The 18,856-nt window shown below is 37.7% G+C and overlaps 1 protein-coding gene across 3 annotated transcripts in view; it reads left to right on the top strand.

Annotated features, from left to right (window-relative positions):
• Nucleotides 1-18,856, top strand: part of RANBP17 (RAN binding protein 17) — a 254,633-nt gene that overhangs the window by 37,798 nt on the left and 197,979 nt on the right. For all 3 annotated transcript variants that reach the window (XM_065409394.1, XM_065409393.1, XM_065409392.1), the window contains 2 exons: nt 4,309-4,414; nt 6,001-6,136. In XM_065409394.1, coding sequence (XP_065265466.1) covers nt 4,309-4,414; nt 6,001-6,136 — 242 coding nt within the window. The remainder of the gene's footprint in view (nt 1-4,308; nt 4,415-6,000; nt 6,137-18,856) is intronic.

Here is an 18,856-nt window from a genome sequence, read left to right as displayed (position 1 = left end):
TTTATTTTTTCAGTGTTGCTGTTCAACTGAAGTGCCTATTTACTTCAGCAGTGTGCAGCACGTAAGAAAATTAGGCTGGAGGTGTATCAGGCACTCAAAATCAGTGTTCACTGCTGAAAATTTTGACATAAACTACTTGTTTAAAGTCTCACTTAGGGTATGTCTAGTTGCAGTGTAGACATACCCAAAGAGTCCAAAAAGAGCTGAGTTTAGTGCTAAGGAGCTTCTTGTTCAAATAGCTGGTCTCATGTTCAAACAGTGGGTCATGCTGCCTTCCTAGAGAGGGGCTCTCGTGCAGTGCGTATTTTACCTTTATCGTTCTTAGAAACTTGTAAATAAAATATTTTTCATTGCAATGTTTGGCCATTTGGCAAACATCTTATTTTTTTGCTGCTCCCTTGAATTAGCTTGCTTTTGTAATCATCTTTCTCTGGCTGTGCATTAGCCCCGTGCCATCAGTGATGAGTTCAGCAAGTATTTCACAGTCTTTGGAACACAGTTGTCCCCATAGGTGATTAATAGACACCTCCTTCATTGATTCACTAATGTTCTGTATAATTACATACAATACAGTTGGTCAATGTATGATACCACATAGCTTTTTAAAAAACAGATTATCTAGAATCCAGGGGATGTTCTCTCGGATTATATATTTTTAGACATTGGCTAGGTGTAAGTGCCTTAACAGGTTAATAGTTCTCCTTTTTAATTTAAATGTTTCCACAACCATCACAGCAAATCTCATAGATTTTAAGGCGAGAAGAGACCATTAGTCTGACCTCCTGTATGTCAGATTGTAGAATTTCACCCAGTACCTCCTGTATACTGCTCAGTGAGTGCCAAATCAGCCTGTGACAGAATCACAAAAATAACACTTATTTCAAAACTACATGTTTGACTTAGTGTGAGGAGTTAATTTTATAATTTATTGAAATAGAAAAAGATACTGACATTTGATACTGTTACTCCAGATTGTTTAGGTACATACTGCAAAATCTTTGCAAAGAATCATTCCCCCTGCGGTCTTCAGTCAGAGGTCCCCTCTGCCAGTGAGTCTGAGGTCATCTGAATCCATCACATCACATCTTTCCTCAAGTTCACAGAGGACATATTGGAAGGTCCAGGATAGGCACATGGGGAGGGGATGAGGGTTGGGGTACAAATGATGGGGCTCCAAGGGCTGCTACTATCTGGCTGCATTGTATGAAAGAACATGTAAGGCTAGGGATTAAAGATAAGTGAAGAGAGACAGTGCCTCCATGCTTTCTTATCTTGGGGGTGTGGGGCAAACCACCATTTCCTTGACCAAAGAATTTTGAGGAAACTCTGTATTGGAGGGGCAGAAATGGGGAATTGCGAAGAAGTGATGGGGCTGAGGAAATGGCCCAGTGAAGGTCTCAGATATCTAATGAATTTTAAAGTAGGTGTCATCAACGTCTCTCCAAAACTGTAAAATTGTTTATTAATGTTCCTTTGTGCCTTAGAAGTAAAAGTAAACATTAGCGTATGTATCACTAAGCTTTATCTGCTGGTGATTTCAAATTCTATTGCAAAAGTTTTTGCAAGATAGTTAAAATATAGATCAGAATGCTCTGTTATAAATACTTGTATTGAAAATCATGTCCCCCTTATTTGCATTCTGTGGTACATTTTAGTATCTATTTTATCATTGCTTGTGTTCTTCCCATTTCATTATTATCACAGGGTTTAAATGCAGGGCCTGATTTTGTTATTGTTTACATCAGAGTAACACCTCTAATTGAAATGGAGTTATCCCTGATTTACACCAATGTGAGAAATTAGGATCCGACCTTTAAGGCATAGGAGTGTACCTCAGAAAGATTTAGCTGAATGGGCCTGGGCAGCGAAAATTCATTGCCCTTCAGTTCTATACTTTCAGAATGTGTCACTGTAAAACTTGGGGGAAATTAAATGAAGCTTAGTGGTGTATACAAATGAAGAATTCAGCAAAGAATGTGAAACAAACTTTAAACACTAACATTTTTGCAAATTAGAACATGCTATACATATATCAAAATCTCTATTATACATTTCTTAGAATAATTTTTCTCTATACATGCATACTTTTGGGTAATGTGTTTAGTCATGAAGAGATTTAGGATCCTTCCAGAAAGACAGAACAAACAAATCTGAAAAGTCTGTCTGTCTGTCATTCTCTCTCTCTCTCTCTCTCTCTCATATTTTACCTGTTCCTTTAAGATAAAATATAATATTTTGCCCTCAGTCTCTGCAGAGAAATGTCATGAAGGACAGTATGTGACCATTAGTATGTTGTTTAAAAGGAAAATATTGCCGTGTTCATGTATCTAGGTTTTCCTTGGCATTCAATATTGAAACATGTTTTGGTCAAATCTAAGTCTCCAAGACCTTGTCTTCACTAGGGAAAACAGGCCTGTTCATAACTCGAGGTAAAATCCTAGTGAAGACAAGGCAGTTTCTGGTTTTCACATAAGTTAGCTGGTGGAATTAAAGAATATGATCCGCCATAGCCTTAACTCATGTATAAACTATCTTGTCTTCACTAGGATTCTACTTTGAGTTAGTTAACTTGAGTTAGCGGTACAACTTTTTTCCTAGTGAAGATACAGGCCAGGAATAGCATTGTAGTTGAGGGGACATGTTAATGTGCAACTGGAAGCTCTAACAATCTGATAAATCTCTTACAATTAATCTCTTAGATCAGGGAAAATACTATTTTAATACCACTATACCTTTTTTCCCGGTAGAGGGTATTCCCAGTTACTAGGGCTCATGGTTAAATGCAAATAATTTAGCTGGGGCTACCTTGGTCTAAATAGGTACCATTATTGAAGATCAGGGTCTTGTAGTTAAACTACCTGGGAGAAATTTAAACTGTCCTAATTTATGCCACATGGCATTGGATTTCCTGAGTTTCTGGGATACACAGTTTACATGATCTGCAGGTATAAAAACTCTTTCAAGATCTACAGGGCTAGTACTGTAACAGTCCTGAAGATCCCATACTTATCAGCATGGAGCTTACAGTCTGCATACTGTCTAAGCCCCATTGGCAGTGCATACAGACTTTGTAAGCACAAGGGCAGTAGGTATGGATCTTGCAAAATTTACATATTGACCCTACAGATAGTCTAATGGTTGGGTTGTACTTGAAGACCCTGTAAGCTCTGAAGTGGCAATCACATAGCTTACAAGATTGGCAAAATGGGCCTGCAAAGCTTTTAATGGATAAGATGTACTTTCAAAACTTTTCAGTTCTGATGGCAGTGCCTACGGCCCTTGAAAACTACATGATGGAAAGCTACTAATTTTCTGGAACAGGAAATATTTAACTCTAAGGGCATACAGGCTTTGCCCTGTGTCTGCAAAACTTCTAATTTCATTGGCTCAGAACTAGAGAACTTATAAACTACCAAGAGTGACTCTGAAGTTTTTTAATTCCTTATTTGAATGAGCGGTAACAAACTATGCAGGCTGTGCCTGTGGAATTCATAAATTTTGCCAGACCTGAAGCTTATAAATCCTGAAGCAACCTCATAGAATCCCTAAAGTTAAAATAATTATTGAGAATAACTCCCAAATGAACTCCACAACCTTTAAAAGCTTACATTAATAAAACAAATTTGAGTTTGTAGACTAAGCGGTATTTGAGGTGAAATGCTAGGAAAAAATAGAAGTCTTGTCAAAAAGCAAAAAAAATCTTTCATTTTCCTAGCCTGAACTAACTTCCATAAAGAAAAAAACAAAAACAACAATTCTTATGGTTAAAGACCAGATGTGAGAGCGTTCAGATAGAAGGGAGAGTTAAAACTGAGGTGTGTTTAGCACCTTATCCTCTTAAAATGGAAAGCAAATTACAACTTTAACTATGGAATTGCTACCACTGTTGACATATCCTGTGGATAGGTTCTGCAGGCCGCTAATAAATTGGACATTGCTGAGTCATACTGATAGTCTGGCTAGAGCTCCTCCTTCCTCCGAGCAATTGGTACTGGGTTCTGTCAGAGAGAGGATACTAAACAATATGGAAGTCTGGTCTTCTCTAGTCTAATGCCTATGTTCATGTTTATAGTTAAGGTTTTTTTTAAAGAGGAAGAAACCCTCAAATTTGGCCTTTTCACTTGTCAGTGCTCGATTGTTCCTAAGTGTATAATTTTGATTGGTTTGTCCACTCCACTTTAAAATGTCTTAATGGATGACGCTTCCACCACTACTCTTGCAGACTCTTCCACAGTCATATGTCTTACAGAACTATACTCTGCTAATGTAGTTGCTTATTAGAGGGTTTTTCTTTCTTTTTAATGTTAGGACGTCTGGCGTGGCTGGTATATCTTGTTGGTACTGTTGTAGGAGGAAGATTAACTTACACCAGTACAGATGAACATGATGCCATGGATGGAGAATTATCCTGTCGGTAAGTGTATTGTTAAAACAAACCAAAACAGGGGTTATGTGTTTTTTAACATCTATTGGTAAACAAGAGGTGCCCAAACTTTGCTCAGTTGTTGGATGCATTGTCATCTGCCACAAACTCAAGGGCTTTACTTAATTTGTGTGAATTTGAGCCAATTGCAACCGTGTTCCTTCATCTTTCAGTATGGTGGTGGGGTTCTAGATCCCAGGATGTAGTGTTTTCATCCTGATCTGAGTGGCCAGGCAGTAAGTCACTTAGGGCTAGAATTTCAAAATTGCCCTCTCATTTTCTGTGCCCCAGTTTTTGAGTGTCCAACTTTGGATGATTGTGGCTGAGCACCTGCACCTACCATTTGTTATGTATATAGACTTAAAAAGGTAGTTATTATTTATTATGTACATGGACTTAAAATGGTAGTTTTGCTAATTGTTAGTTTTATCATTTGTCCATTTCTTGCATTGCTTCCTTTATTTTAATCACATCACATGAGTTTGCAAGTAAGGAATTCAGTGGCAACTGCAGATGCTCAGCACCTTTGAAAATTACGCAATAGACATTTGAAGTCAAATACTCAGAATTCGAGGTCACTTTTAAGGCTGGGGGAGAGGTTATTGTGGATACCACATTCTCTGTGATAAATAGGGGAGTCCCACTTTCCCTGGCTTTACACCAGCACACTTGAAAAAGGGACTTACACACTTAGAATTGGCTAATGATGCCTGTATTTACATCCTCATTTCAGGCTTCACTAATCTGCCTTGGACTCTGCATCATTATTGATGTTCTACTGTATTATTAAATGTGAGAGGTATTTTAAAACACAGAATTTGTGTGTCTGGCTTCTAATCCAGATATTGCATATTTCAGAATTAGAAAAAAGTCATAGTAATTTTCAGAGCAACCAAATAAATTGTCAGAGATTTAGTATTTTAAGAATTAAGTATGAACAGAAGGAGGAGGAAAATGAGAAGCAAGAGCTGTCACACTTTAGAAACAAAGGCCCAGATCTTTAGTGTAAATTAAAATAGCTACTCTGAAATCAGTACAGGTACGCACACAGACATCAGCTGAGGATCTGGCCCAAAAACACAATTTTCATGCAAACCTAAGTAGTAAAGAATGGGGTAAAAGTGAGACAGATAATATATCACATACTGCATAAACAAGATTGTTTTCTAAATAGAACGTTTTTCATCATTTTCCATTAAACGCAAACAGTTCTTTACCCTTAAAGTAATTTACTTTGCATTTGCATTTTGAGTTCTGATGCTTCTTAGCTGTAGTAGCTAATGCTTTCATTATATAAATGCTGTACTAAGAAAAAGAGCATTTTGCAAGTTGACAGAAGTATAAAAATGTATTTCAAGTGACAGAGCATAGTTTAGCAAGAAGCATGGTGTTGATGTGCAGCTGTGAGTGGTGGTCATTTTAGTAGTTTATAAAAGAAGGAAATGCAAGGAAGAAAAGTAGCAAACACTAGCTTAGGCAAATAAATAATGGCTGATGGACCCATGAGAAATTAGCTGTCAGAATATTGTTTGTGTCTTTGAAAATTCCTCCTGAGAATGTTTTCCCTTGGCATTAAGAGTTTTTCAGCTGATATCCTTGATGGATGCCCAGTTACCACGGTCTAGTAATGAAAAAGTAGAACTTGCGATTCTCTGGTTTTTGGATCAATTCCGTAAAACATATGTGGGGGACCAGCTTCAGCGCACCTCAAAGGTAAGTCTTTGCAGCAAACAAGATTTGTGTAATTAAAATGAAGAAATCTGTGTAGGAAATGGGTTACTAATATATCTTAAGTGTATGTGTAAAAAGTTGTGCCGGAGTAAAAACTGAAGACATTATCTGATGGATATTAAGCTTATAGATATTTAATTTATTAATTTTATATAGTTTGAGAAGATTTACCACCTTGTATATTTCAAGGTTTGGCATACAGAGAGTTAATGTTTTTAACAGTTGTATTCATTTAACAGTTTTAGGTTACTTTGCATTTCAATTTTTTATTTCAAACATTTAACTGGGTTCTGCTATATTGTGTTATATTTCACATCTGGGTACACAAGATTTATTCTTTTAATAGTTCTTTTCTTTTGACAGTTACTCATTTATGCAGTTTCCACTGTATTTCTCACATTACTTGGCTTTTCTGCATTTTAAATAGGGAAGGAAGAGGGAAAAGTAAGATGCATTCTTGAAAGAAGCAGCAGTTAATTCACCTTAACTGTAGGGGACAGTCATAATATAGATGTTATAAAGAGAGCATCAGTAAGACAGGATCAGTTGATCTTGAAAAAGATTGAAGGAATTTTGTTTGAGCCCCAAGCAAATCTTTAGCAAGACTTTTGACAGTGACTAAGATTTTTGATTTTTTTTTTTACTTATTGTACCCATGCTTTCTGGTGAACAGTCCCAAACCAAAGAATTATTTTATCCCTTTTGGTTTGAATCATACTTTAGGGTTATTGAATGGCTCCTTACTTTGATATTAAAAAATAAAGTTTTATAATATGCTGAATTACTTTTTCACGGAAACGTAAGTGTTGCTTCAATTCCCAAAGCTCATTTGTGTTTTTCAAATATGACACATTACTTTATAATATTACAACAACAGATTCTGCTCCTGCTCAAATCTGACAAAACTCCCATTGACTGAAATTCAGTGGAAGCAAGATTGTGTCATAATCATTCTGACCAATAATATCTGTTTTTTGTCAGGTGGTAAATAAATATATTGATGTCCTAATTCTCCTTATTGTGTGTGGGCTCTTGCTGTCTGGGCTGGTGCTGGGTGGAAATGACCTGTTAATGCATGATGGAGTATAGTATGCTGTACCAGACTGTCATGTTTTTTTTAGCACCCTCTCCCAGCCAATCCAGCAGAAGCTGTGCCTTCCATTATCATTCTGGTATAGGGACAGTGCTGATGTACAACTGGGGGAAGAATTTGGGTCTGAGTAAAATGAAGTATTAACACTCAAATGCCTGGGGCTTCCCTGTCAAAAGAAGAATGTAAAGCTTGAGTTCTTACACACTAAACCATAACATGAGGCACATGAAATTTATTATGGTAATCCGTGTATTTTACTGGCTGAGAAGTCTTAAGATTACTGTCACAACTGCCATTCATATGAAAGTTTAAATCGTTAACTGTTGATTAAAATGTTACTAAATAGCAAAAATGTTTTTAATTTGACTCCTTGCATGAGTGGAGTCTTATTGGCCTCACCACTGTAATGTCTTGAGGCCTATCACTCCCCTCCTGCACTAACACCTGATAAAGGAAGAGGTTTGATCTAGAATTTTCCATTATGAGGACTGTACCCAAGTACTCAAAGTCAGACTTGTGCATGTTGGGTCCTCTCTGTGTGTGGGTCTGACCCCTGATTTTTCTGTTATCGATAGAAGTTGCATGCCTGTACTTGCAATTAGCTCCATATGTGTGGAATCCTGTGTGTAGAGCCCCATTGAAGTTGGTGTATTTTTAAAAACTATCCCAAAGTATATTTATTTGATATTTTACACGTATGAGAAAAACAGAAAGCAGAACTTGTGCTATCTTTTTATTGTTTTTTCTTGCTGTAGCGGCATTTGTAGCAGCAGATGGCATTCTATCCTCGCAGTTGTAAATCCTCTGGTACTGCATATTGCTGGCAGGTAGCTACAAATATGCAATAAAAGGATTCACGCTTGGAAGCAGAAAAACAGATATATATCAATTGGCCAAGTTAATATCCATTTATATAAATATTCACGATGGTTCAGATTGTTGTACAAAGTTTTATTTACAGAACAGATAATGGATATTCTGCATATTTCAGCCATATTGAGATAGTTTGAAATAGTTTTATGTGAACATTGTTAAATTTGATCTTATGTTCATATACTTAGAAACAAGCAGTGATTAGAGAAAATTGAGTAATCTAACTTAATTACAATACTTGTTCTACAGTTAGTGTAATGCAGCAAAGTTTCTTTTGGCTTGTTGGTGTAAATTTGGAGCTACATTTTAAAAAATATTTTATCCAAAACCTCCTATGGCAATTAAGAATAACATCAAATACAGAGATGGTAGGAAAAACAATGAAAATAATTCAGCAAATTCATTGCCTACGGTCTATTGTTCATTAAATGGTCCTCGAGAGTTTTCTTTCTAAGTAAACTGAAAAAGCCTCGAAGGCTGTTCCCATGGTGCCACTACATATTTGCGGTGCCACTGAGCGGGTGCTACTATATTGTCAATGTAAGAGTAATGTACTAGGACATAATCTTTCTGAGTTGTACACATTAACATATGTAATATGTTTCTAAGTGCTATTGGGCCATATTCTCTGGTATGGTATAGAGCAGCACTACTGGTGTATTTTTGTCCTAAAGCTGATGTAGCTGGCCTAACCAGACTAACCCCACTGTAAGGCTAATCCTGTGGTGGCATATTGCTGACATAGGTGCTGTTAGTGTAGTAGGAAAGAGGTGTGTCTGGAACTGCCCTGTGCTGTGCTGATCTTAGGCTGTGTTTTCAACTCTTTGGACAACTAACAGCTGTTCTATAATGGTGCTTGGGGTCTGCCCCTGAACAGAATAGCATTTGGATCAAAGCAGTGCAGACATGAACTTTTTAAACCAGGTTTGTGCCACCAACCATCTATTAGCAGATCAGCCTCACACGAGGATCTGGCCCATTATTTCAGCAGCCAAAGTCTTATTTATTACAGAACACTTTGTGTTTCATTATTTGACTCATTTATTAAATGGGTTTTATGTCAATATTCTTAACTTGTGACCAATAAGTACATTTATTTTTGTGGTGTTATTATTTAAGGTGATTATTTCTTCCTGTTCAGAAAATGTAAGTGATAGGGGAAACATCATGAATATTTGAGGGAAATAACATACACGCTCAAGAGGGAAATGACCCTTTCTCCTACATGTATTATGTGTTATATTGCTAAAGTATGGTTTTTGAGGATATTTAAGAGATACATTTTAGCCAGATACATGCCCCAAGTAGCACTCTGGTATATGTGAGGGGTGAGGATTGATATCCTAGTGAGATGGTGGGGTGTTTCCTTCCTCCTGACTGGCAGATTTGAAACTTCCTCAGTCACTTGATTTCCCTTTTGGGCTTGGGATAAATGACCAGGTCTTTGAATGGGGGGAAGGGGTGATGGGCAGGAGTGCTTTCCTGGTCCATTGTCAGTGGTTGGCAAACTTCGCCTCCACCTTTGAAATTTACTTTTGTAGGGGCATTGTTGATATGCAGTCACAAGTATTGGGAGCCAGCAGTAGATGTAGTGTTTCCCAGAATGCTTAGGTCTACAGGAAACCATCACTGTATTGTGTTTTAGAAAGAAGTTTTACCTCTCCACAGATTGGTGTTGGGTGGGTGGGGAGGTGTGTGTGTACGCGCACATGTGAGTTGAGAGGGAGTTTAAACTTACTGTACAGCAGGCATTCTCAAACTCTTTAATTATGTTTACTGCAATTTAATAGAGAGATTATCAGGTGATCTCTCCTGTCATCAATATTCATATTACTTTCCCATAGCAAGTACAAAAAATGCTTAAATGGAAGAGTAACATTAGGAAAGTAAGGAGTGTATTTTCAGCTGTCTTTTTATACTGTTTAGTAGCAGGAAACAGGTCAGCACAAAATAATCTGTAAGTGCTACATAGGCCACCAACAAGTACTCAGCATGTCGACATTGGTCCATGGACCACAGCTTGAGAACTTCTGCCCTGGGGAAGTGCTGCTAGTGGTAGAGCTGCAATGAATGTTTAATGTAGTCATAGGAAGAGGGCTGGTTTGGACGATTATGGCTTCGGGAGACACATCTCACTGGATCTGGGCTCTTTGGTTCTCATCAGTTTGTGGCTTGATATTACTCTGGGTAAATCTGAATATAGCACATTGGAGAGGTTGTTTTTTTTTCTGGATAATAAATAATGGGAGTACAACTTAGTTGATAAAATGTATACGCTTAATAGGTTTGATAAAAGTTATGGCGGTCACTTAAATCAAGTCAACTTGGTGGTATTTGCATATCCTGACCTCAAAGTAATAGCAACTATCATTACTACTAACAATGTGCTGTTAAGTTTCTCATACATTTAAAGTTTACAGTAAAGTTATAAAAAGTTACTCTTGGCTTAAATTTCCTTTTCCTTTTATAGACTGAGTTGCTATGTTTCTAGTATACAAAGTTAAAAGCATACATATGTACTTACACACTCAGATGCTCCACAACACTCTTGAGCAAACTGTATTTTTAAAAACAAAAGACTCCTTTTAACTGTCAGCTCCTTTGTAACTTCTGTGGTTTTGTTTTTTGAGTATGGTAGTAAGTATGTACTAGATTTGAAGGTGGAGATGGGATTTACTCACTAGACGGTTCTAGTGGTTTTACATATTTTATAACCTAATATTTTTTTTTTAAAAGAAATTAAATTCAAAATGTTAAGGTGCTGAATGAATTCAGAATCAGGGCTCTAATACTGTCCATCATTTGTGTTGTTTTGTGGCCTCTATCTTTAGTCTTCCTCCCCTCTCCCCATTTCCCTTTTCCCCCCATCACCATGGATTAAGGATTATGTCTACCTTAATTATGCACTTGTCATCTTTACTTTGTACAGCATGTGATGCTATTTAATAGCATTTAACCTTGGATTATATTTTTAGGATTGGGTCATTCTACATCGATTTCCAAAACACTTCAGGCCAGAATTGTGTCCTATTACACCTTTGGGTGAGGGCAGCCTTGTGGAAGCAGCATTAGTAAGAGCAAGTGTTTTGATTTGGCTGTGGCACTTAACAGAGCTCTATCACAGATTAGTCCTGTTAGGATCAGGAGTGGTCTTCCTGAGGACTTGTGTGGTTAGGCAGGGGAGTACCCTGGTTAAAATGTACAGACAACTCCCACATGCTGGCCCAGAAACCTGTTCCATTAATCTGGCTGTAGATGACCTGCAGGGTATGAACTCCACAAATTTTGGGAGGAGACCAGAACTGGGTCCAGTAGCTCCAATGAGCTTGTCTACCTCTTTACCTATTTGTGCATATGCTTGAGGAGGGTGAGTTTTAGCTCCTAATTTAAATGATCAGGTTTAGCAAGTATATATCTGACCGCTTCAAAAGTATCTGTAATGCAAAACATTTTCAGTTCCACATTCCAGTACGAACCATTTTAAAATAAAAGTTTCAAATTTGAAATCCAACGGGCCAGATTCTTGGTTTAGCCTGAGAATGTAACGGAGGCTGATTGTCTTTCCTGGGCTCTGTCCTAACCCCAGTGTAGATTAGAGCAGTCTGGGGGCTGTTTGAATCTACACAAAATGGCAATGGTTCCCAAGGGCCCGCTCTTGGGAAACCATTCCAGTTTAGTATCAGAGGGGTAGCAGTGTTAGTCTGGGTCTGTAAAAAGCAACAAAGAGTCCTGTGGCACCTTATAGGAATACTGGGGTGTAGTGTGTTCTGACCTGCCTTGCTTCTTCATGCCCCGTGGATTAAAATGGAGGGATGCAATGGTAGAGTATTCTAGAGTAAGAGCAAGCTCCCATGCCCATGGGAGTTTTGGACAGTTTTACTCCATTTGTGCCAGCTGGCCCAGTATTCTCATTTGGACATAGAAGCTATGGAGAAGGGTAAATGGCAGAGATTATTGTATTTTAGTTATTCACAGTAAAAGTTATTCCTAGATTGGGGCATGATTGTGAAGTGGGTTAACTAATTATTGTTTTTGGTGGGGGGGAAGATCTTCTGGTGTATATTATGTATAATACCGTCACATTCCATCTATTCGTCTGTCTAACCAATATAAAGAAGGTCAAGCTATTAAATAATATTTGGGACTACATTCATATTAAGATACTTTCCCAATTTTTTAACTTGTAAATGTAAAATATGAGCTTTTGAGAAATAGAGCTGCATCATAATAAACAAAAATTAGGAGAGTTAGAATTAGACAACAGTATATTGTAAGGGAAGAAAGGAACAAAATATGTTGATTTGAGGATAATTTTCAGCCTTGGTAAATGTAATTTGCAATTGCTAAAAGCACAATAGAAGGATATTCTGACATTATTTAGGCACTTTTTGAATTTAGGGCCAGGTTCATTCTCTAATGCAGAACGTCTGTTACATTGACTTACATTGATATCCCTTTTCTACATTCATTATTTATTTGATTGTCTTCTCTGCAGGCATGCTAACATTAGAGCTGGTAGGAACAATAAATACGCGTACAGAATTTGGCTACTTTTGGCTCTGATCCTGTAAAGCATCACCCACGGTAGGATCCTTGTGCCTGTGTGGAGCCCCATTGACTTCACTGGGGCTCTGTGTGGGTGCAGCCATTGGCCTGTGCAAGCTACATAACAGGATCGGGACCTTAGTGTCTTCGTGATTAATGATATCTTAACACTTTTGAGTGATGACCCTTTTTCTGAGCTGTAAAATATATACACTGTTTTATTTCATTACAAGAAAGTAAAGGATTGCTGTGCTGACAGGTGGTGGAAATTAGCAGGCAGTTTTGAAATTGTGCTGTGCACTAGAAATTAGATCTCATTTTAATTCAGCTTTTCCCAACTAGTAAATGAGGTTAATGCCATACATATTCAGCTGATATGGATGAAGAAATTGATATAAAGTAGATCAACATAGCTACAGGGCTAGTTTAATTTATAGGTAAAGAGGCAGTGATAAATGGAAGTAATGTAGTAGTGGTCACTAAACTCCTCAGCCATCAGGGATTCAATAGTGTTAGTTGCTCATTAAAGATATTGTCGGGGTGCATCAAATAGAAATTTGAAAAGGAATAGCCAACTAACCCCTAATTATCAAAATACAGAAAATACTAATTATGCCTTAATTAGCTTTTCTTTTAATGTACTGAAATTGTTACTTTTTGTGTAGCACAAATGGATAGTTATAACAACAATAAATAGGTTGTTTTAATAACTTTCTTTTACCTCTGGGAAAACGGCACTCCAATTTTTAATATGCAATAATGCTTCTCTGTAGCCTGTAGGAGATGAAAATTATTAAGTAGCTTTATTTTTTGAAGATTTTACAGCAGCTTTGGGAAGAATTATTTCACCATGCATCAATTATTTTTAATTGAACTGAATATTTTTCAGATTGCATGAAATGCCTCTCACTTGAGTTTAACATGTAGAGTTTGTTAAGGAAGCATCATAATGACAACTGGGTGCAACTTACCTCCGTAATACATTCGAGTAGGGGTATGGAATTATTAAAGTTTCAAAAGATGGAAAGAGGAGGCAACAATTTCTTTTTATGTAGATAAAACTGAGATAAGCCATGACTTCCTTATCAAAAATACGCTATAGTTTACATATACAGTACTCTGGTTATTAAAAAACTTGTATCAGAGAATAGGATATTGCCATGCACATGTTGTTAGTTAATGATCATGGGGATTGAAATTATGGATAAAGTAGAAGCATTCTGATGAAATATTTCTAATTTGGAGTAATGTTCAGTAATATGTGGAAGAAAGTATATTGAAGACAGTAATCATTTATGTCATAGGGACAGATCTTGGCTTTAGTATTTTCCACAGCATGGCAACAAGACTGTACTCCACAGCAACAGAATGCTTTTCTTAAAGTGCTTGCTTCAAAGCTCATGAAGTCAATGGAGAGTCTCCCACCTAATACTGAGAGAGAGAGAGAGAGAGGTGACTTCAGGAGCGGCCGTCAAGCCTATTACTCTTTATAGGCAGAGCCCGGGTCTCTGCTACCCCACTGATCATATATGTGAGTTGTGTGTAAGAGGGTAATGTCAGAAGTAACTGTGTTTTCTTAACATCTGAATCAGCTAGGGAGAACCTGCCTGTTGTGTTGACAGGTAGAAAAGACTGAATAGGTCAGGTGGCCTGGAATAAATGCCAAAGCTGTGAGCCATGCAATTGTTTTGCTACCCTTTTCTCCAAAACCCTTAGTCCTAAACATGAGCAAAATACTGTAAATATAACCACCCAAGAAGTAACAGGTTTTGAGGTTTCAAAATACAAAGTTTAAATATGGCACAAAATTTTAAGTACACTCTCTATTTAATGTGATTGATATGCCTTTCTTCCTGGTGAAAGATGTTATAAATAAGTTTGACTTGAGCAAACGTGCAGTCTTAAGTTATTTTTGATTGATGGGCAATTGAAATCTGTAAATTTATCACTGACTTTGAAGGGAAATCTTACTTGCAAAAATATAAGGACCAAAGTGGGATGAGAAATTTCAAGGCTTCTACAACAAAACCTGAATCTTTCTCCTGCAGAGAGATCCTGTTTCCTACTCATTAAAAGTTAATGTCTGGTCATTGGATTTTACATTGTCTCTCCAGGGCACACCGATGCGTTGACTCCATTCAGTTCTTGATAGTGCATTTGATACCAGCTCAGACAGGCCTATATGACTCTGGCCTGGCCTAGACTTAAAAGTTAGGTCGACAAGGCTACAGTGCTTGGGAATGTGAAAAATTAACACCCATGAGCACCAGAGCTGTGCTGATCTAACCCTGGTGTTGGAGAGGTGGATTACCTACATCAGTGGTTCTCAATCTTTCCACACTACTGTATCCCCTTTCAGGAATCTGATTTGTCTTGCGTACCCCCAAGTTTCACCTCATTTAAAAACTACGTGCTTACAAAATCAGACCTAAATATACAAAAGTGTCACAGCATGCTATTATTGAAAAATTGCTTGCTTTCTCATTTTTACCATATAATTATCAAATAAATCGACTGGAATATAAATATTGTACTTACATTTCAGTGTGATACTTGAATCTGTTTTTCACTTGTGAGCCTTGTCTGAAGCCCGGGCCCCAGGTGGTGGGGCTGAAACAGGTAACTTAGCTTCACAGGGTCCTGTGGCGTGAACCCTGGTCAGTTGCCCTGCTTGCCACTCCCTAATGCCAGCCATGCACTTGTGACCTCTCTGGGAGCTGCAACCCCCAGGTTGAGAAACACCGATCTAGATGAGTTGAGTACCCCCTGGAAGACCTCTGAGCACCCCCAGGGGTACACATACCACTGGCTGAGAACCACTGCCTTCACTGACAGAAAAATCTCTTCTACACTATAGTACCAGTGCTATAGTTGTGCCTCTGTGGTGCTACTAGCTCCCTGTCAGTGCTGTAGCGTTGACATGGACTCTGAGAGTCTTTTCTTACTTCCCTTCTCCAGGGGAGGAATTAACTTTGTCACACCAAGTGGGTAGCAATACAATGTGAGTGGGTAAACTGAGTCACGCATTTTTGTAAAAAAATTCCCACATTCTCCACACTTTCATACTCTAAACAGCCAGAATACACTGCACACTGTGGTTTCAAATCAGTGGATGTAAAACTGTGTTTCTCATATTTGTCCTATTATTTCTTTCTAAGCTGACATGGCACAACATGCTATTGTCCTTTTTGGTAAATGATCTATTTTTCTAAATCACCCTTTAGTGAGAACTGAGATCAAACAAAGGGTATGTCTACATTGCAATTAGAGGTGTGATTACAGCTCAAGTAGGAATACTCATGCTAGCTTAAATCTAGATAGGCTGGCTAAAAATAGCAGTGAAGATACAGTGGCGTGGGTTGTACAAGCCCACTTGGAAACCTAAATACATACTTGAATTGCTTTCCTCTCTGAGCTGCAACCAAAGCTGTGAACTTAAACACCTTATGCAACATATGAGACTTCATGACATGTTTTGTCATGGTCTCCACTTTATGTATTAAATAATATTTTGTAAGGAGGCTAGTACTCGTTTAGCAGAAGATTTAGCAGCCTGCTACTTACACTTGGATCTGGCACTCTTCACTGAAACAATAGCAGGGGTGTCTATTTTTTATCATTTTAATTTTATTGAACCTTTTGTGCAAAATGTTATATTTTTCGTGACCTCCTATGATAAGGTCTCCCATTACCCGATCTGTGACTCCCATGCAGATTTTAACCAAATATTGGATTAGTAATTCTATGTCATTGGACATAGGAAGTTTGTAGTGGCAGATGCAGGAATAAAATCCACTTCTCCAGAATGGCATTCAGCTTCCTTAACTACAAGAACATTCTTTCTTCCCGCAGTTTCCTGTCTCATTACTACACATCTTCCAACTTCATGCAAATGAGGCAAGCATCTTACAGACAAACAGCCTTATTCACTACACAAACAAGATTCATTCCCTCAGCACCATCCAGTCTGTGTACTGGGATTGCAGGGGTTTTCTGCAGGGGGGGGGGGGGGAAAGTAACATGACATTATGTAATTAAAGACTACACCAAAATGCATGAATACAGGTAGGTCAAATTAAGGTTGAATGGGCAACCTTAATTCTGGAATTTCCTAACTTTTGAATAAACACTTTATGCAACATATGAGACTTCATGACATGTTTTGTCATGGTCTCCACTTTATGTATTAAATAATATTTTGTAAGGGGGCTAGTACTCGTTTAGCAGAAGATTTAGCAGCCTGCTACTTACACTTGGATCCTGCTAAGATATGCTTTTATGTACATCTTAGACATTCATTTATCTCTACTTTATAATGCGTTTAAGTGAACATTTAGTCCATTTATTCACACCAGACACTACCTGTATAAACATTTATATAATTAGTATTTAATTCTATATTTATAATCAAAACATTGGTTTCTGTAAAGTTCTGTGCTATTAGAGAGAATACTTTTCTAATAAAAATCAAACAATCTTCAGAATAAATAACGATCATAGTTCAGTTCTGCAACTGGCTCTAACTCAGCTTTATTTTGTAGCTGCTAATAAAGGCACATTATCATGTTCAGGCATTGCAATTATCATTGAAATGTGTATGTCCATTAACCACAACATTAGGCTGAGGATATAATTACTGTCTAGAGCCAATATCTTTGTGAAGCTACATCTATGATGCTATTAAGCTATAAGCAATATTTTGTAAACTAATATTTAAACGATTCAGAATTGATACCATCACTTGCAGACCTTAAAAGTAATACTGCATCCATTCAAATGATTGACTTCTTAAGTGCTTGGCAAATATATTATCGGGTTATTTGGATATGATTATAATTTGTGATTTGAGAGAGATTAGTATTTTTTAATAGCAATTGCCCAGAACAAATTAATCTTGTGGGGTGAGGGGGAGGTGGTGTTGTATATAAAGCCAAGTGCTGATAAATCAGTGGCACAGTATGTCAGAAAGAGCTATGAGCATGCTTTGTTCTAATGAGGGTTGTATTGCAGGGCATTTAGTACAGAGATTCAGAAAGGAATAAAAAAAAAAAGGAGTCTCCCCAAATCATATTCCAAGTGTGTGGTTGGAGTGGGAGTTAAGTGTGTGTTCTTATATCATGTCACTGTCTTGGGCCATATTCTGCTCCTGCTATAATCAAGGGGAGATTCTCATATCTTAGGGTTCTCTTCCTGCTCTCATCTTACATAAATCCAGATATTACATCTTCTAAACTAGGTCAAATGGGTAATGAGTAGTGTAGAATATATGGTGTCAGAATGACCCACAGAGTGAAAAATGTGCTCTTCTGCTCTGCTTCTTCCGTGTTTTGTGGAGTTCTTTTTAAACAAAATACACATCTAGGGCAGTCTTTAACTCCTGAATGCATTGCAACAGGATGGCAGAGATTCAAGTTAAGTTTAAGAACTTGAGAATTAAACAAATTGCATGAATTAATATTTTCTGTTTCAACAACAAGTGAATATCATTCATTAATTCATCTACTCATCTCAGGAATTGAAAATGTCAGGCAAAGCAGCTGTTAGGGGCTACATGTTGCACCCGGCTTCATCTTGCAATGCTCTTTGTTGTATTTTGAATACAGGTGTACTGGAAACACTTATAATAACCAGGGGCAGCTTCCTTACTAAATCCTCCTAATAACCAAATAGTCTTCCCTTCCCTAACTTATTAACTATTTAAAGCTTATTCATGTTGGACTTTTATATTTGCCTTACTGTAATATATTTGTTTGTTGGTACTCTATATTGGCCTTAGATCAAGGATGTTCTGTATGCCTTTAGGATTTTTAAAACAAAGCATCTTTAATAGAGCTGGTCGGAAATTTTTAATCTAAATGATTTTCTGGTGAAAAAATGCCTTTTTGCAAAACCAAAATGTTCTACAGGAAGATTTCAGCTTTGCCAAAAAATTTCGATTTTTCCATTGGGAAAAAACTGAAACAACCTCTTTCTCTCCCCCTTCCCCCCCCCCCCCCCCAGGCTCTTAAAGCACAGATAAGAGCTTTCCAGAAGGGCTGCCAAGGCCTGACTCTGGTGCTCAACCTCTTTCCCCCCCCCCCCTTCTGTTACATGGAGAGGCAGAAAGCCAGGCTGCACAGACTGTGTGTTTCTCCCCTTTCCCTTCCCCACCCACTCCACGTGCTAGGGCCAGCAATGCAAAGACCCCAGGC

This window comes from Emys orbicularis, chromosome 8, assembly GCF_028017835.1.
Source record: "Emys orbicularis isolate rEmyOrb1 chromosome 8, rEmyOrb1.hap1, whole genome shotgun sequence".
NCBI classification, from domain to species: domain Eukaryota; kingdom Metazoa; phylum Chordata; order Testudines; family Emydidae; genus Emys; species Emys orbicularis.
This window is presented reverse-complemented; position numbering and strand designations above follow the sequence as displayed.